Source organism: Bidens hawaiensis, unplaced genomic scaffold (genome assembly GCF_021521415.1).
Source record: "Bidens hawaiensis isolate Kalapana, Puna unplaced genomic scaffold, B.hawaiensis_p1.1 tig00000001_1, whole genome shotgun sequence".
NCBI classification, from domain to species: Eukaryota; Viridiplantae; Streptophyta; class Magnoliopsida; order Asterales; family Asteraceae; genus Bidens; species Bidens hawaiensis.
Window position 1 is genome coordinate 3,962,253 of NW_027491014.1, and position 16,337 is coordinate 3,978,589.

Below are 16,337 nucleotides of genomic sequence, written 5' to 3' on the forward strand. Positions count from 1 at the left end.
TCCCAAAGCTCTCTTGCTGACGTATACTTTCTAAACGTGTGAAGGATCTCTTGTGGAAGAGCCATAGTAATAGCAGCATGAGCCTTGCTCTCGGCCTCATACATCTTTTTCTCTTCTTCTTCCATTTTGCTATACTTTTTGATTTGATCACGACGTTCATACTCCATAACTGGTGGAATATAACCATCCTGGATGCATACCCACATCTTCGCATCCTGGTATTTGACGTATTGTATGAACCGATCCTTCCATGCAACGAAATCGGTTCCCTTCAGCAATCTTGGGGCCTTAGTAGCTGACCCTGCTTCAACTTCCATCTTCACTAACTCAGAGATGTTAATCGACGACATCTTTCCCGAAAAGTAAGAAACCCGAAAAAAATCAAAAAATTTTCTGAAAAGTACTGTAGGCGAAGTTACGGATAACTTCGCTTAAGCCTTAACTTCGCCGCTGATTAACTTCGCTGAAGAACTTTGCTGATGATTAACTTCGCTTAAGGTAAGCGAACTTAGGAGGTAGGCGGAGTTGTAGAGAACTTCGCTGAGTTAGGCGAACTTGAGAAGGTAGGCGAAGTTGTGGATAACTTCGCTTAACCTTATATCTTCGCCGAAACCCTACGTATCCTGACGGCAACTTCGCCTGATGAACACGGACGTTTTTGCAGATCTGAAATCTGGATTTTACGAGGTTTTTGACGGTGCAAAGGCTTGAATACGATGGTAGGAGGTAAGATTGACTCAAAAACACAGAAAACACGTCCCGCGAATAGTCGAAACGGAACAATTTCTACACCCGCGTGAATATCCCGAACCACACAATCGAGCAAACGCTCTGATACCAATTGTAGGTTCCCTGGACGGATCGCACGAGATATCTCGATCAACTCAGGTGCGGAATCCCTGCGTAGATCGTTACGAGTATAGAACACGAATCACACGAACACAAGAAACGAACACACGTTATATAATAACTCAAACACGTGATACGATATCACTATTACAGACACACGTTACAGCTCTCGTAACAACTCGAACAAACTAACACGAACTACTGATTTAGCCGTAACCTATCAATATAAATACACGACAACTTCGCCTGATATGTTCAGGCGAAGTTGTCCATAACTTCGCTTGTCTAACAAGTTCGCCTAGGCGAACTTGTTAACAACTTCGCTTAAGACATATATAAAACATAATTAACATTACAGACTCGATTACAGACACTAAACTATGAACTACTGACATTATGCACCCACATGATGTTTTTAAAAGATACCTAAAATATAACCAGTAGCTCAAGTATTATAGGATCTGAATATCAACTAATAATTTATAGTGACGAGATTTGGATGAACTTGGACGGACAAGTGAGTTATTGTGGTCCTGAACATAATAACAGACTTGTCCGCACGAGGGAATTCAGGGGAAGTCACGGGGAATATTAATAGGTAAAATCGGCAACATATGTGTAAGTATATGATAATATTTTTATGTGACAGAGTTGTATAAGTATGTGTATATTAATTTAATTATGATTTACATTATGGAAGGAGCTATATGTTTGCTAACTTGTGTACAGGTAAGGATGTCGAGATCACGAAGTCTGTCAGTGGAGGAGGACCCGGAGGAGACCAATTCCGGGGACTCTAGGAGCTTACGCCTAGTATCCAGCACTGAGCCTAGTGAGACTAGCCGTAGGAGTACTAGCCTGTCCTTCCCTACTAGGGTTGCCAGATCCCCCACCCCACCCGCACCACAGGTCACCCCTATCCCTCCCGGACCCCGCCTCACGGCACGGTTCAGTGTTCCCTATGTCCCACCTACCTCTACCTCACCCAGACCTACTTTCCACAGGGGCGAGTCCTCCCGCCCCCAGCCCGAGCCTGTGCCTCCACCCGTGTGGGGTACCCCTAGGCTGGAGAGGGATGAGCGTCCCTCCACCGAGGCTGCATGGCTCCGAGTGCTCACCGAGCAGATGAATGAGCACACCACCGCCTTGACGGTGGGTATCCAGAGGAGGAATCACTTGGCGGACTGCATACTGGACAGCCAGTATGCGATCGCTCAGCTGAAGAGGGAGGACGCATACTCCCAGTGGATGATTGACCAGATGGAAACACGGATCCGGGGTTTGATGGCAGTGTTAGTGGTGATGGTGGCAGTGTTGGTGTGGTTGGTATACCACCATGTTTAGTTATGTTAGGGTGGTAGTAGTCAGGGTCCGTTTTTTTTTTATACTCTGTGTAAGCAGTTAGTGGCGATGCTAACATAGAGTGAATCTTGGGTAGTTATAGTACAGCCACTAGCCCATAAGGGGTCGATTTTGGGGATGTCATTGTAGATACTTTTGGTGTATGTCGAAATGATGCCGATGTAGGAAAACTTAATCTATGGGCTGATGTTTATGTAATGTGTACTGATGTTTATGTAATATGTACTGATGTTTATTAATGAATGGAATATGTGTTGTGTATTGAGATTGGAATTCGTATTAATTATATGTATTTTCTTAATGTTGTGTAGAATGGCACCAAAACGGTCAGCTCAAATGTCAGAAGTGGACGTGAGTCGTCTGATTGCTCGTCAGCTAGAGGCGGCGATACCGGATATAGTATCGCGCATCGCCGCTAGTATTAATAATACGACCAATCCAGACTCTGCGAGCAATTAAACGACCACCAATAATGATGGGGAACAAAATGTTAATCCTCCACCGAATGGTAACCCGATTCCGAGTAATGACGCGCCACCTATGGTGTTCGTTACAGACAGTAATGGCCCTATACCTAGTGTAGAAACGAACCGCACTGAACCGACTCCTGTAACCAAGGGATGTTTAATTAAATATTTTATGTTGTGCAAGCCCCTAGAATTTAGCGGGTCTGAAGGACCAAATGGGTTGGTTAAGTGGATTGAGAAAATAGAGTCTGTTGTGAACATCAGCAACTGCCCTGAGGATTACGTTGTTAAGTATGCTACCTGCACGTTCACGGACCATGCCCTGACATGGTGGAACACAATAGTGCAAACTCGCGGTCAGGCAGCGACAAACCGCATGACCTGGGCAGAACTCAAGGCCCTTGTACTGGAACATTTCTGCCCGAAAAACGAACTGCAGAAGTTAGAAAACGAATTGTGGAACCTGGAGATGCAGGGTGCAGAACACTTGGGTTATACAAACCGATTTAATGAGTTGTCGCAATTGGTGCCATGGTTGGTCACCCCATAGTCAAAGAGGGTTGAGCGTTATATATGGGGACTAACTCCAGTAGTAAGGAGTATAGTCAACGCTGGGGGACACCAGACGTTTGAGGGTGCGGTGACGCAAGCTGGTGTCGTCACATACGATTTCGTGAGGAGTGGGTCACTGAAGGTGGCAGGAGAGTCTGGTGGGGGAAAGCGGGGTACGTATGACAATAGGATCCAGGAAAAGCAACAAAATAAACGTGCTCGGCCCGCTGCCCAGAACTACTCCGTGACTAGTTCAGGCGGAAGGCAGGAACCGCAGACACGGACGTTTCCTAGGTGTGGGAAATGCGGTTACCAGCATGGTGGCGAGTGCAGGGGGTAGTGTGCCACCGGTGTGGCAGGAATGGGCACTACGCACCGAGTTGTAGGAAAAACCTGAACAATCTGAACCGACAACCGCAACCTATCCGTGTGCAGCCATTTAGGACCCAACCAGCCCGACAACAAAACCCACAAGGAAACCAAATGATGACCACCAGCCGTGCTTGCTTTGAATGCGGCAGCACAGATCACTTCAAGAGAAACTGCCCGAAGCTGAACCAGGGAGGAAATGGGAGGCAAACCGTGGGTCAGGCATCGTCGTCCAATCCGGCGAGAGGCCGAGCATTTGTGATGGGGGCGAACGAAGCACGCCAGGACCCCAGCGTAGTGACAGGTACATTCCTCGTCTCTGATCATTACGCTTCTGTATTATTTGATACGGGCGCCGATAGAAGTTTTGTCTCCGTTAAATTCCTATCGATAGCAAACCTTCCGATTAGTGAAACCATAGAACCTTACACCGTAGAAGTCGCTAACGGTAAAACCATGATAGTTAATCAGATAGTTCGGAATTGCCCTTTTATTCTGAACGATCAATCCTTCCTGATTGACTTATTACCGGTAGAATTAGGTAGTTTTGACGTAATAGTGGGAATGGATTGGTTAGCACGTAACAAAGTGGAAATAAACTGTGAAAAGAAAATCGTCAAGATCCGGGTGTCGGATGACGAAGAGGTGTTAGTGCAAGGAGAGAAGTCGGGCACAATGATACCATTTATATCCCACCTCAAGGTGTTAAAATATATACGCCAGGGATGCGTGGCGTATCTAGCAAGCTTGACGGCCACAGATTCTGATGAGAAACGGGTGGATGATATCCCGGTGGTACACGAATTTCCACAAGTTTTCCCAGAAGAACTTCCTGGATTAGCGCCAACCCGACAGGTCGAATTCAGAATTGATTTAATACCTCAAGCTGGCCCTGTTGCTAAAGCACCTTACCGACCTGCACCGTCCGAGATGCAAGAATTATCCAATCAGTTGCAAGAATTGATGGATAAAGGATTTATACGTCCTAGTCATTCCCCGTGGAGTGCACCTGTACTATTCGTGAAAAAGAAGGACGGGAGCCTTAGAATGTGCATTGATTACAGGGAGCTGAACAAGTTAACAATCAAAAATAGGTACCCTCTTCCCCGAATTGATGACTTGTTTGACCAGCTGCAAGGTGCGAGCTATTTCTCAAAAATCGATCTTAGATCGGGATACCATCAGGTTAGAATTTAGGAAGAGGATATCCCAAAAACCGCATTCCGGACTCGCTACGGCCATTACGAGTTCATAGTTATGCCTTTCGGGCTAACAAATGCGCCGGCAGTGTTCATGGACCTCATGAATCGAGTCTGTAAACCTTATCTCGACAAATTCGTTATCGTGTTTATTGACGATATTCTGATTTACTCGAAAAGTAAAGAAGAGCACGAGCAACACTTAAGAATAATTTTAGAGCTTCTGAATCAGGAGAAGTTGTATGCAAAATTCTCCAAGTGTAACTTCTGGTTACAAGAAGTGCAATTCCTCGGTCACGTTGTAAACCATCAAGGAATACACGTTGATCCGAGTAAGATTGAAGCAATTAAGAATTGGCAAGCACCTAAAACGCCAAAGGAAATCCGCCAATTCTTAGGCTTAGCTGGATATTATCGTCGATTCATAGAGAACTTTTCCAGCATCGCCCAACCTTTAACTCTCCTGACTCAAAAGGAGCGAAGGTATGAATGGGGAGAAGAGCAGGAGACGGCGTTTCAAACGTTAAAGCAAAAATTGTGCCAAGCGCCGATTTTAAGTCTCCCCGATGGAGACGATGGTTTTGTCGCGTATTGTGACGCATCGCGTAGAGGGTTAGGATGCGTGTTGATGCAGAATAATAAGGTTATAGCCTATGCTTCCCGACAGTTAAAAGTACACGAGAAAAATTACACTACTCACGACTTAGAACTGGGAGCGGTTATCTTCGCACTTAAAATTTGGAGACATTATCTCTACGGTACGAAGTGCACCATATTCACCGATCATAAAAGTTTGCAGCACATATTCGATCAGAAAGAACTGAATATGAGGTAACGAAGATGGGTCGAGTTGTTAAGCGATTATGACTGTGACATCCGTTATCACCCCGGCAAGGCTAACGTCGTAGCCGATGCCTTGAGTAGGAAAGATCGGGTTAAGCCATTGCGAGTGCGAGCACTGGGGATGATAGTCTAGTCGAACCTTTCGGACCTGATTCGAGTCGCTCAACGTGAGGCGTTGAAAGAGGAACAATTGGGAAAGGAGGAACTTTACGGCAATGAGAAGAATTTCGAACAGCGCGTGGACGAAATTCTCTATTTCAAAAATCGGATTTGGATCCCGACCCTCCATGACCTTCGTGATTTAATCATGGACGAAGCGCATAGATCGAAATATTCCATACATCCGGGATCGGATAAGATGTACAAGAATGTGAAAGAGTTCTACTGGTGGCCGAGTATGAAAAAGGATATAGCAACGTACGTCGGTAAGTGTACGACGTGTGCGAGAGTTAAGGCGGAGCACCAGAAACCCTCGGGGATGTTACAACAACCGGAAATTCCCGAATGGAATTGGGAGCAAATCACGATGGATTTTGTGACACATCTCCCTAAGACGTCCCGAGGACATGATGCAATTTGGGTAATCGTGGATCGATTAACCAAATCGGCACATTTTATCCCGATTAGGAATAATTATAACACTGAGAGACTTGCGCAGATTTATATAAATGAAATTGTGTCTCGTCATGGGATACCCATCTCAATCATCTCCGATCGGGATAGCCATTTCACCTCCAATCTTTGGCAAGCTGTGCAAGAGGCGCTGGGAACGCGTATTGATCTAAGCACAGCTTACCACCCTCAGACCAATGGTCAGTCTGAGAGGACCATCCAAACTCTGGAGGATTTGCTTCGTGCATGCGTACTGGATTTTAAGGGAAATTGGGATCAACATCTCCCACTCGTTGAATTTTCCTATAATAACAGTTACCGTAGCAGTATAAAGGCAGCGCCTTACGAAGCCTTGTATGGTCGGAAGTGCCGATCACCACTCTGCTGGACTGAAGTGGGCGAAACTCAGGTTATTAGATCAGACCTGGTCTAGGAAACGACCAGCAAAATCCTTTAAATTAGGAGCAATTTGAAAGCCGCGCGGGATCGGCAAAATAGTTATGCCGATACCCGTAGAAAACCGTTGTCGTTTGAGAAAGGTGATAAAGTGTATTTGAAAGTATAACCTTGGAAGGGTTTAATCAGATTTGGAAAGGCGGGGAAATTAGCCCCGAGATATATTGGACCATTCAATATTACTGCAAAAATCGGTCCAGTAGCATACCGATTAGAACTACCCGATGAGTTGAGTGCAGTTCACAACGTGTTTCACGTATCGAACTTGAAAAGATGTCTGGCGGATGAGACATCGGTGTTACCTTTAGAGGGTGTCCAAATAAATGATAAACTCAATTTTGTACAGGAACCCATAGAAATAGTAGACGGGAAAATCAAGCAACTTAGACACAATAAGATCTCGTTGGTCAAAGTTAGATGGAATTCGCAACGAGGCCCAGAATATACATGGGAACGAAAGGACGAATTCCGGAAGAAATGCCCCCATCTATTTACTTAAAAGGAAGTAGTCGACGCGTAAAAATTTCGAGGACGAAATTTCTTTTACGGGGGGAGAATGTAACGATTCCGGCAAATTCAGGTATACTCTAGCCGGTATATACTATTTATGTGTTATTTAATAATGAATATGTGAATTATAATGCGTTTATACGGGTATGTATGATTCATAGTACGGATTATACTCGATTATACAGTTAATCGTATTGGAAATACGATTAACCGATTAACGGTTATTGAAGCCCGAATGAATCGAGGATTACGTTATAGACGAGATATATAATGTTTAGTGATGTTTACGAAGTGTTAAAGCTTCGGGATAAGTGAATTAAAGCACAGAAAAAGAATTTCGATTTAATGGTACGTTGGTACGTTAAACGAAACCTTTAATACCAAACCAAGCAAGAGACAATCGATCAAGCCGAAAAAGATGCGCAATTATTAATACTATGATGTTTTAAGTTAATAAATGTCATGGTTTAAGTTTTTAAAGTTTTTAAATCGGTTTTATATAAATTTAATTTTTAAGCCGAAAAACGACCGTTTTAGCCTCGTTTTAAGCCGAATTAAACGTTTAACCGAAAAACGAACTGAACCAGATTATCCAAAACATTATCCAGATTACGGAAATCGGAATCTGTGGCTAAGAATGAAGAAGTGGGTCCCACCCCACTCCCTCCTTAATGCCGATCGGACAAGGGGTATCCCCCCTTGTCTTGTTATTCTTTTTTCACACCAACAAATCAACAATCCTCATTTTCTCTCAAGTGCATGATCTAAAACCGAGACTTTTTAGCAAGAAAACAAGGTAATGATCGGGTTATATACGTTTCCATCTTCGTTTCTTGAGTTTGTTTGCAAGAAAATGAGGTTTCAAAGATGAAAACCGATTCTTGCATGATCAAGTGATGTATACGGGTTATACAAGGGATCTTGGTCCAAGAAAGGAGTTAAACGAACCAAAAACGAATTTTTACGGTTAAATCTTTGTTTTTAGATCATAACCGAAACCATGAAAGAAATGGCTTGATTGTGGGTGTAACTTGCTTGGTGTGGTGTTATTGTGCTTGTAGGTGTTGTATCTAGTTGTTAGCAAAGGCTAGAAAGCGAGATCCTTGCGATTTGAAGCTAGAAACTCAAGGTAGTTCGGTTTTCGTATGTTGTTGTGTTTTGGGACAGATTGTGATACGTGTAGATTTAGGTCATGAAATTTTACAGAGGTGTTAGATATATGAAAATATGAGTTCTGTGAAGTTTTGGTAATTTTTGGACAAAGGATGAATATTTGGTGGATTTAATGCTCGGTTTTGGCCAAAAATGGTGAAAAATAGCTAAATATCATGAAAAATTCTGGATAATTCCAGATAAGCATTTTATAAAATTTATAAGTCACACACAAAATTTTAGGTCATTTGGATAAGTCTAAGTAGGCTTTTCGGTTAAACGAGTTCTAGGGTTTTTTAGCTCGGTTTTAGTGAAAATGTCATGTAAAATGAGATTTTGGTTCTGGAAAAATTACAGGGGACTATGTGGATGGCAGGGGTCATCCAGGAAAAATTTGGGATTTTTCTAAGTTCGTTTGGTATTTACGGCATATTTAGTGTTAAATGGTGTTTAAAAATAGATAAATAAATTTTAAATATAAAAATTAATTCTGGAAATATTTTTATAAAATTCCCCACTGTCAAAAAGTGAATTGTGCAAAATTTCAAGATCCGAGTCTAAACGGATAATTATTTGTGCTAAAAAGAAAATAAAAACAAACTTTTAAAGCTTAAAACGCGTAAACCGGTAAAGTTCGTATAAGCGAGCTGACTGGTGTATAAAAACCCTAAAAATGGACTATTTTCATATAACTAAGTTAAACAAGTAAAAATAAATCATCCGAAAATAATTCGGATGATTTGAGTAATTTTTACCCGATTTAACAGTTTCCGGTGCGCTAAAGACGGAAACGGGTCCCGCGGCCAATCGGGGCGACTAAACCGAGCTCTAATTTCATATCTTTAATTAAATTATCAGTCAACAACTATTTTCGGGTCGTGTGTGACCAAACTCATTTTTGAAACGTAAAAACGGATAGCCGTGCTAGGCACGCAAAACGGAAAAACGACTAATTGTAATTTTGACTAGTGAACTCTAAACGATATCACAATCTGAGTCCGGAGAAGTGTTTCTGGGTTAACATTGCCCCCGGAACGGTTACAGTACTGGGTTAACAGTGTCCCCAGATGTACTGGTTAACACGGTTAAAGTTATATTAATGGTGATTGTATAGTAACAAATTTAGGGATCGTATTACAGATCCGGATTATTAGCTCACATACTGTGTTACTGCTTGCGATAAGGTGAGTTTCACGAGCCCCTTTTTCTGAACTGTTTTTAAATATTTTCCCGGGGCGGAAAGCATGTTGTTATTAAAATGTTTAAGTACATACTGAACGCATGGATTTGCGTGGATTTATATATATTTTATTGTACGGGAATCGTACGGAAATGTACTAAGATGGTAATTGTCTGAGTTGCTAATATTGTAAGGCCCCGCAACACGAGTGATTAACTGAAAGCCGGTAGAGTGTGAATAGTACTATTGGTCTGACAAACCCAACTGGTCCGGCATGGATTTGCTGATGTTTCCCAGCCAGTTGCACATGTCTATTTTGTTGTTCTATATATTTTGCTATGTAATGTTAGACATAGCGGTTTGGGGCAGGTCCGTGGGCGGGGGATATGCCACGGGGGTTGTGTGTGATAGTCAGAGGTTTCACTTGTGGGCTCAGCATAATTACATCGCTAATATATGATTATTATAATGATTTTTCACTGTCGTTTAAATTAGTGAAACTCACCAACTATTCGTAGTTGACCCGTTTTCTTTCCATGCTTTCTAGGTACTCCCAAACTGGAATAAGTGCTACATGCTTGATGATGCGTGTTTTTTGTGGAAGCTTAGTGATCATTTTGTATTAATTGTGTTTATGTAATGTTGGTAAAACTTATGTGCTATCGCCTAGACGGTAACTAAACTCGGAACAATGTAATGTGATGTAAATTAATGTAGTGGTGTTTTCTTTATAAGCAATGCTGTTGATATCAGATGTGTCTATTGCATCCCGTTTACGTTTCCGCTGCGGTTACGGGGTGTTACACCGGATATCCAAGACCGATGCAAACCCGGTGCGTCGATTCTTGTGCTGTGTAAGTTTTAATTACTCAGGAATTAGGGTTCTAGTCTGTTAATCGATGTTGATTTGGTCTGTCTTTTCGTGTTGCTTAGGTCAATTTTAGGGTTGTTTGTTTGTTAATCTGTTAATCGATGATGATGATTTGGTAATCTGTGAATTGTGAATCGAATTAGGGTTGTTTGTTTGTTGATATATTTAGTCCGTTACAGAAGAGGAGTTGTGGATGGCTAAAATGGGCTGATGATCCCACATGCCCTAGTTGTGAAAAGGTAATACAAGCAATGGTGAAGATGATGAACAAGAAAGATGATTTTGCAAGAATGAAAACCAAAGAAGTAACAAGCTTGAAGATGTTGCTAGCAATTAGTTGGTTTTTGTTCTTTGTTTATGTTTGGGTTTATTGATTAGTTGTTAACATTGTATTTTTAGTATTGGATAATGTAATCTTTGTTGTTGTTATTGTAGTTTATGTTAAATGTTTACAGTCTCTTTATTGTTTCATATATTTACTTAAATTTGTGTTCCACATTATCAATCATGTTGCAGCCATGATGAAACTGAAAATGTTGAGTTAGGGAAGGATGATCAGAATATTGAGTTGGGGAAGGATGATCAGAATGTTCAGTTTGACCAAGACAAAAGTCAAATAGAAGATAAGGAATATCAATTGGGTGAAGATGAATTGATGGCTTATTTAGTGCAAGAAGATGACTTATTTAGAACAAGTGAAGAAAGTGAGATGGATCCTGGTGATGATTATGACCCTGAGGTTGTGAAAGCAGCTTTCAAGTACATCAGTGAGCTGGAAGAAGATTACTACCATGATTCATATGAAGACGATCCAATGTGGGACTCTGACTGGTCAAACGATGATTGTCATTGGAAGTAACATTGTAGTTGGCTCTAGTATTGTTTGCATTTGAATTTTAGTTTAATTTGACTATTGTAATGTTTCCATTATTTGCCTACATGGTACTAGTTTTAAAAGCATTAAGCAAAATACTGTCAAACATAGCTTACAAAAACTATCATGTCCCAAATCAAACATAGCATACCAAAACTATCAAGTCCCAAATCAAACACACATGCTACTAGTCTTAAGATTGTTTCAAACAGAAACCATGACATGGTACCAGAAAGTTCAAAACAAAAGTCTTAAATAGTCTCAAAAAAACACCATCAATCTAACTCAAACACAACTTTATGACATCATTATTGTTCAATTGGTGCCCTGCAAATTCTGATGTTGTTTCCGTAACGTCCACATCTTCCACAACTCTTTTCATGCCCCAACCTGGTAAGTCTTCCTCCTACAAAAAACAATTCCTGAACCTCTTCAATCTTCCTCTTCCTCTTCTTGCTAGCTGCAACTTTCTTCTTCTCACCTAGTGCCTTCTTCCTGTTCTTCTTCGGTCTGCCAATCTGGGTATGATGTTTTGGAGGAGATAATATTGTCGGGCAATTTGATGGTGTCTACACAGGGCCTGGTATGGGCCTGATTTGGTGATTATACACCTTCTTCCAAGTGTCTAACCAGTAAGCTTCATCAACCCACTTCTCCAATGGACCGACATACAAGTTGTTTTCTATCATGTTATATAGGGCTGCCACAGCATGTTTGCATGGCATACCTGTCAAGTCCCATCTCCTGCACATGCAAGTTTTATCCCCCACATTCACCACACATTGGCTTCTCAGACTTTTAACCTATGAACATTCTTGCATATTAACAAAAGATTGATTGTAATATCATAGTCATGCAAAATTTCATACCTGGTAAGTAACACCATCAACCATCATAACCGTCAATTTGCTTGCTTCTGTTTGGATTTCATCCCATGTTGTTGTTGCTTGCGGTGTTAATGGGATTCTTGCAGTGGCTTGCATCTTCTTCACAGTCACAATCCTCATGGTCAAATACTTTCTAATATACTCCAAGCATGTAATGATCGGCTTGTCTCTTGCTCCAACAAGTTTCTTGTTGAAAGATTCACAAAGGTTGTTCAGCAACATATCACTTTTTTCCCTTCCTGAAAAATGTGATCTTGACCATCTTGTTGCCGGGATCTCACTAAGCCAGAGAAACATATCAAGATTTGTGTTCTTAATCTCCTCCATTACCATGCTGAAGTAGGGGACAAAAGTGGCCAATTCTGCCCTATAAAACAAGCCTTTATACAAATCTCCCTTCCAGGTTTGCCTCAAGTTCTCATGGATGTGTCTACAACAAAACCGATGCTCTGCCCTAGGGAAAACACTCTCAACTGCTTGAATAAGTCCCTACAACAGTAAAATCACCATAATTAGTGTACATGAGTTAGCCTATTACAAATATATCCTAAGTGTACATACCTTTTGTCGGTCACTTATGAAAGTAAAATTGGCATCATGAGGCAAGTCAAGATCATCTCCAAGGAGATCTAAGAACCATTTCCATGAGTCTGAGCATTCGTCTTCCACTATTGCAAAGGCATCAGGATACAAGCAATTGTTACCGTCCGTCCCGACAGCAGTCAAAATCTGTCCGGGGTATTTTCCTTTCAAAAAACAACCATCCAACCCAAGAAGTTCTCTACCAAGCAATTTAAATCCTTTAACCAAAGCAGCATAACACACATATATCCTTCTAAATTGCCTTGTTTTAAGGTTAGGTTTAGCACATGGTTCAACATCTAATTTAATGGTACTACCTGGGTTTGCTTTTAGAAGCTCATCAATATAGGATCTGAGGTGGGTGTATTGTTTGGTGTAGTCACCATCCTTCCTTTGCAAGGCTTTTGTCTTTGCTCTTCTCATCTTGGATTCAGAAAGTTGTACTTGATGCATCTGCTAGAATTTGGCCTTTAATTCTTTGGCAGATAAGTTGGGGGTGGTTTGTAGCTCAACCTCAATCTCTTTGGCAATAGTAGACATTGTGTACAAACCAATTGTTCTACGTCTTAGACAGTCGGGTTTTCTGGGAATGGCCTTCACACACCAATTATCCTCAAGAGTTTGTCTTGAGATATGCAGCGTCCAAGGGCAAGTGGGTTTCATTTCCCTTTTTTTTACCTTCAACTTTTCCTGACTTGACACATTTGACCCCTCACCAGCAACCAAATTAGGATTGGTCCCCAAACAAATCACCCTAAACCTTAAAGGATCATTCTTCTTGATATACAAATATCTTCTAGCATGAATAGCATAACTTTTAACCATTTCATTCAGTGTTTCCTTTAATGGTATTAACTGACCAACATAAAATGGACACTCATCATCATTATTCCTTTCCTTACCCTTGAACTTTCTTAGCATACTATTCAACACACTCAGGCGCTCATCATCAGAGCTCTCATAGTTATCCATGCAAGGATTTAAACCATCATCATCACTAATATGATCAGCTGCTGCTTCTACCACATCAAAATCTACAATAGCTTTATACAACCTCATGTCAACTTCTACATCCTCCAAGGGTGTTTGAAAGGCAGCCGTATACTCAGGATCACTTTCATTTGATCGATCACTATCATAACTGTCATCATCTTCCTCACTAGAACTATTTTCAGCACTCTCTTCATCAACACTTTCACCACCCACTTCATCAACACTTTCACCACCCACTTCGTGGACACTTTCACCACTCACTTCATGGACACTTTGACCACTCACTTCATGAACACTATCAAAACCAAAACCAGGTACAAATCCAGAATCATAGACCACAATTACAATACCTATACCACTAGTCCTGCCATGTTCTACAAAAATCTCAACAATGTGAGTACCTATACCATCACTACCTCTAATCATATCACAAACATCTTGAAAATGATAATCTTCAACCAACGGCTTTAAACCCAAGTCCAAACTAATACGCGGATGCTTGTAATGAAAAAAAAAGCTGTACCACAACCATATTGTAACTTACAAAGTATTCCAAGCAACAAACTTTTACAAAATTTAGAAACTTGAACTTCATCAATGTAAGTGATCTTCCCCCCTTCGTATCTTCGCTGCCCCTCGGTAGCGAAAGACCCTCCATGGAAAAGTTTTATGGTGAACTCATTTGAATAATTTTTACCTATAACAACCATTCAGCCGTTAACAACAATCAAGCAAAAAAATGAAAATGTTCGAACAGTAAAACCATTCAGCCGTTAACGCTAACAGTAAAACCTTACCATATAGGTCGTCTGGGTCACAATACTCACTGTCCGGCCTAATAGAATACGAGGTCGACATTGCGATGTGTGAAGTCGACGTTTGATTTTAATGGTGATCGGAAAAATTAGGGGTTCAATGTTCGAACGGTTGCTTTGTATTTGGGTGTTTGGAGAAAAAACCCTAAATTGGGGGTTTTATTGAATCAGGGGTGTGCAAATAAGGAAAAGACGCTATTACCCTTTGACATTAACGGTCAACGATGGGTCAACTGACGGTAGGAGTCAGAAGATCCCGCCGGAGAAACACAGTGGTACATACATCGCAAATTCTTTTTCAGGGGGAAACCCATCGAATGAGTATATTATCCAGGGAGACAAATAGCAGAATAATAAAATTAGTTATAATTAGCAATTTACTCCGAAAATTATGGACTAAAATCAAAACCATCACGTCGAGCACTATATGCTTGGGATTAGGTTTGAAAACTTCTTATTGGCTTATTGGTTTTTTCAAAAAGCCATTTTGAAAAGTCAGGGTTTTGAGTTTTTAAAAACTGTTTTGTAACTATTTCAAAAAGCTAAAATAAAAGGAACTTTTGTGATTGCCAGACACTATTTAAGTTATTATCTTTTTGAGAAACCAATAAGCCAATAAAATGTTCTCAAATTCAATTTCAAACATGCTCGTCATCAGCCTATATTTTGTTCATAGCTTCTATAGGAAGTTGTGGTTTACTGTTTGATAATTAATATAAGGCCTTGCAAAACTAAATAATAACATGATCCAACACACACCCAAACTCCCACTCTTCTCCATGGTACCACAAGTCTATAAATCCTCCTGGCATGTTAACGCAATCGCTTCCGTTAAATTCCATTCCGTTCGGTTGGCATGTTATGGATTGATTTACAACCGATGTCAGCCTTTTCCAAAACTAGCTACGTGAAGCTCACGGATAAAGAAACCCAAAGGGCTGTCTAATATTTTGTTTTTTCTATTTTAAATCAAGGGCATGTTATAAAATTTACTATTTAAAAAAGAGACTATCTCATTAAATAGTAACTAAGTTTTAGTTATTTTTTTCAATCATGTCATTAGTTTAAAGTTTTGTTTTATTTAGGTAACATAACCTTTATTTAGTACTTCAATCCTAGATATTTGACATAGATAGAAGGTTATTTAAGTTTTTTTTATTTTTAAATATTTTGATATCACATAGTGTTTTTTGAAATTTGAAAAAAATTACAATAATAATAATAATAATAATAATTGTTATTAATTATTATTATTATTATTATTATTATTATTATTATTATTATAAAAATTGCGACAATGTGCATAGCATCCCAAAAATTTTTACGGTTTTATAAATAACATTGGTATTGTTTTTATAAAAAATCGTATTTTTTAGAGAAATTGGTGATTTGTTTTCATTATTTCAACCTTTTTTTTTGCACTTTTTGTAATTTTAAAATTATTTTTGCATTTTTTTACTAGTTATGCAATTTTTAAAAAATACTATGTAATGTCAAAATTTTGAAAAAAAAATAGATAATCTGCTATCTTGGTAAATTATCTAGTATATGAGTTTGATAAGACTCATACCTGTAAATTCGGGTCAAACGTATGAAAAACCTTCATTTAAAAATCAAGTAAATCTGGTGACTCTAAAAAAATAGGGAGCGACCACATCACGACATAAGATTTTTATGGTTTTATTTATATATATTATAGATTATAGATGAATATATAAATGAACAAATCATACGAATTGAAGGATATCTAGAAGTAATTTGGTG

The 16,337-nt window shown here is 40.0% G+C and overlaps 1 protein-coding gene across 1 annotated transcript; it reads right to left on the bottom strand.

Moving 5' to 3' along the window:
- Positions 1–11,125: 11,125 nt before the first annotated feature.
- LOC143593591 (uncharacterized) lies at positions 11,126–13,218 on the bottom strand. The gene is made up of 2 exons (XM_077073389.1): positions 12,745–13,218; positions 11,126–12,672 (listed from the first exon to the last, which is right to left on the bottom strand). The coding sequence occupies exons 1-2, from the start codon at positions 13,216–13,218 to the stop codon at positions 12,160–12,162; spliced, it is 987 nt and encodes a 328-aa protein (XP_076929504.1). The 3' UTR covers positions 11,126–12,159.
- Between the last annotated feature and the right edge of the window lie 3,119 nt (positions 13,219–16,337).

What these genes read in the sequence shown, in the direction of transcription:
- LOC143593591 (XM_077073389.1), bottom strand. Translation starts at nt 13,218, where the DNA reads ATGCATCAAGTACAACTTTCTGAATCCAAGATGAGAAGAGCAAAGACA. An exon ending in TCATAAGTGACCGACAAAAG is followed by an intron (nt 12,673 to 12,744) that starts GTATGTACACTT and finishes TTACTGTTGTAG; the next exon opens with GGACTTATTCAAGCAGTTGA.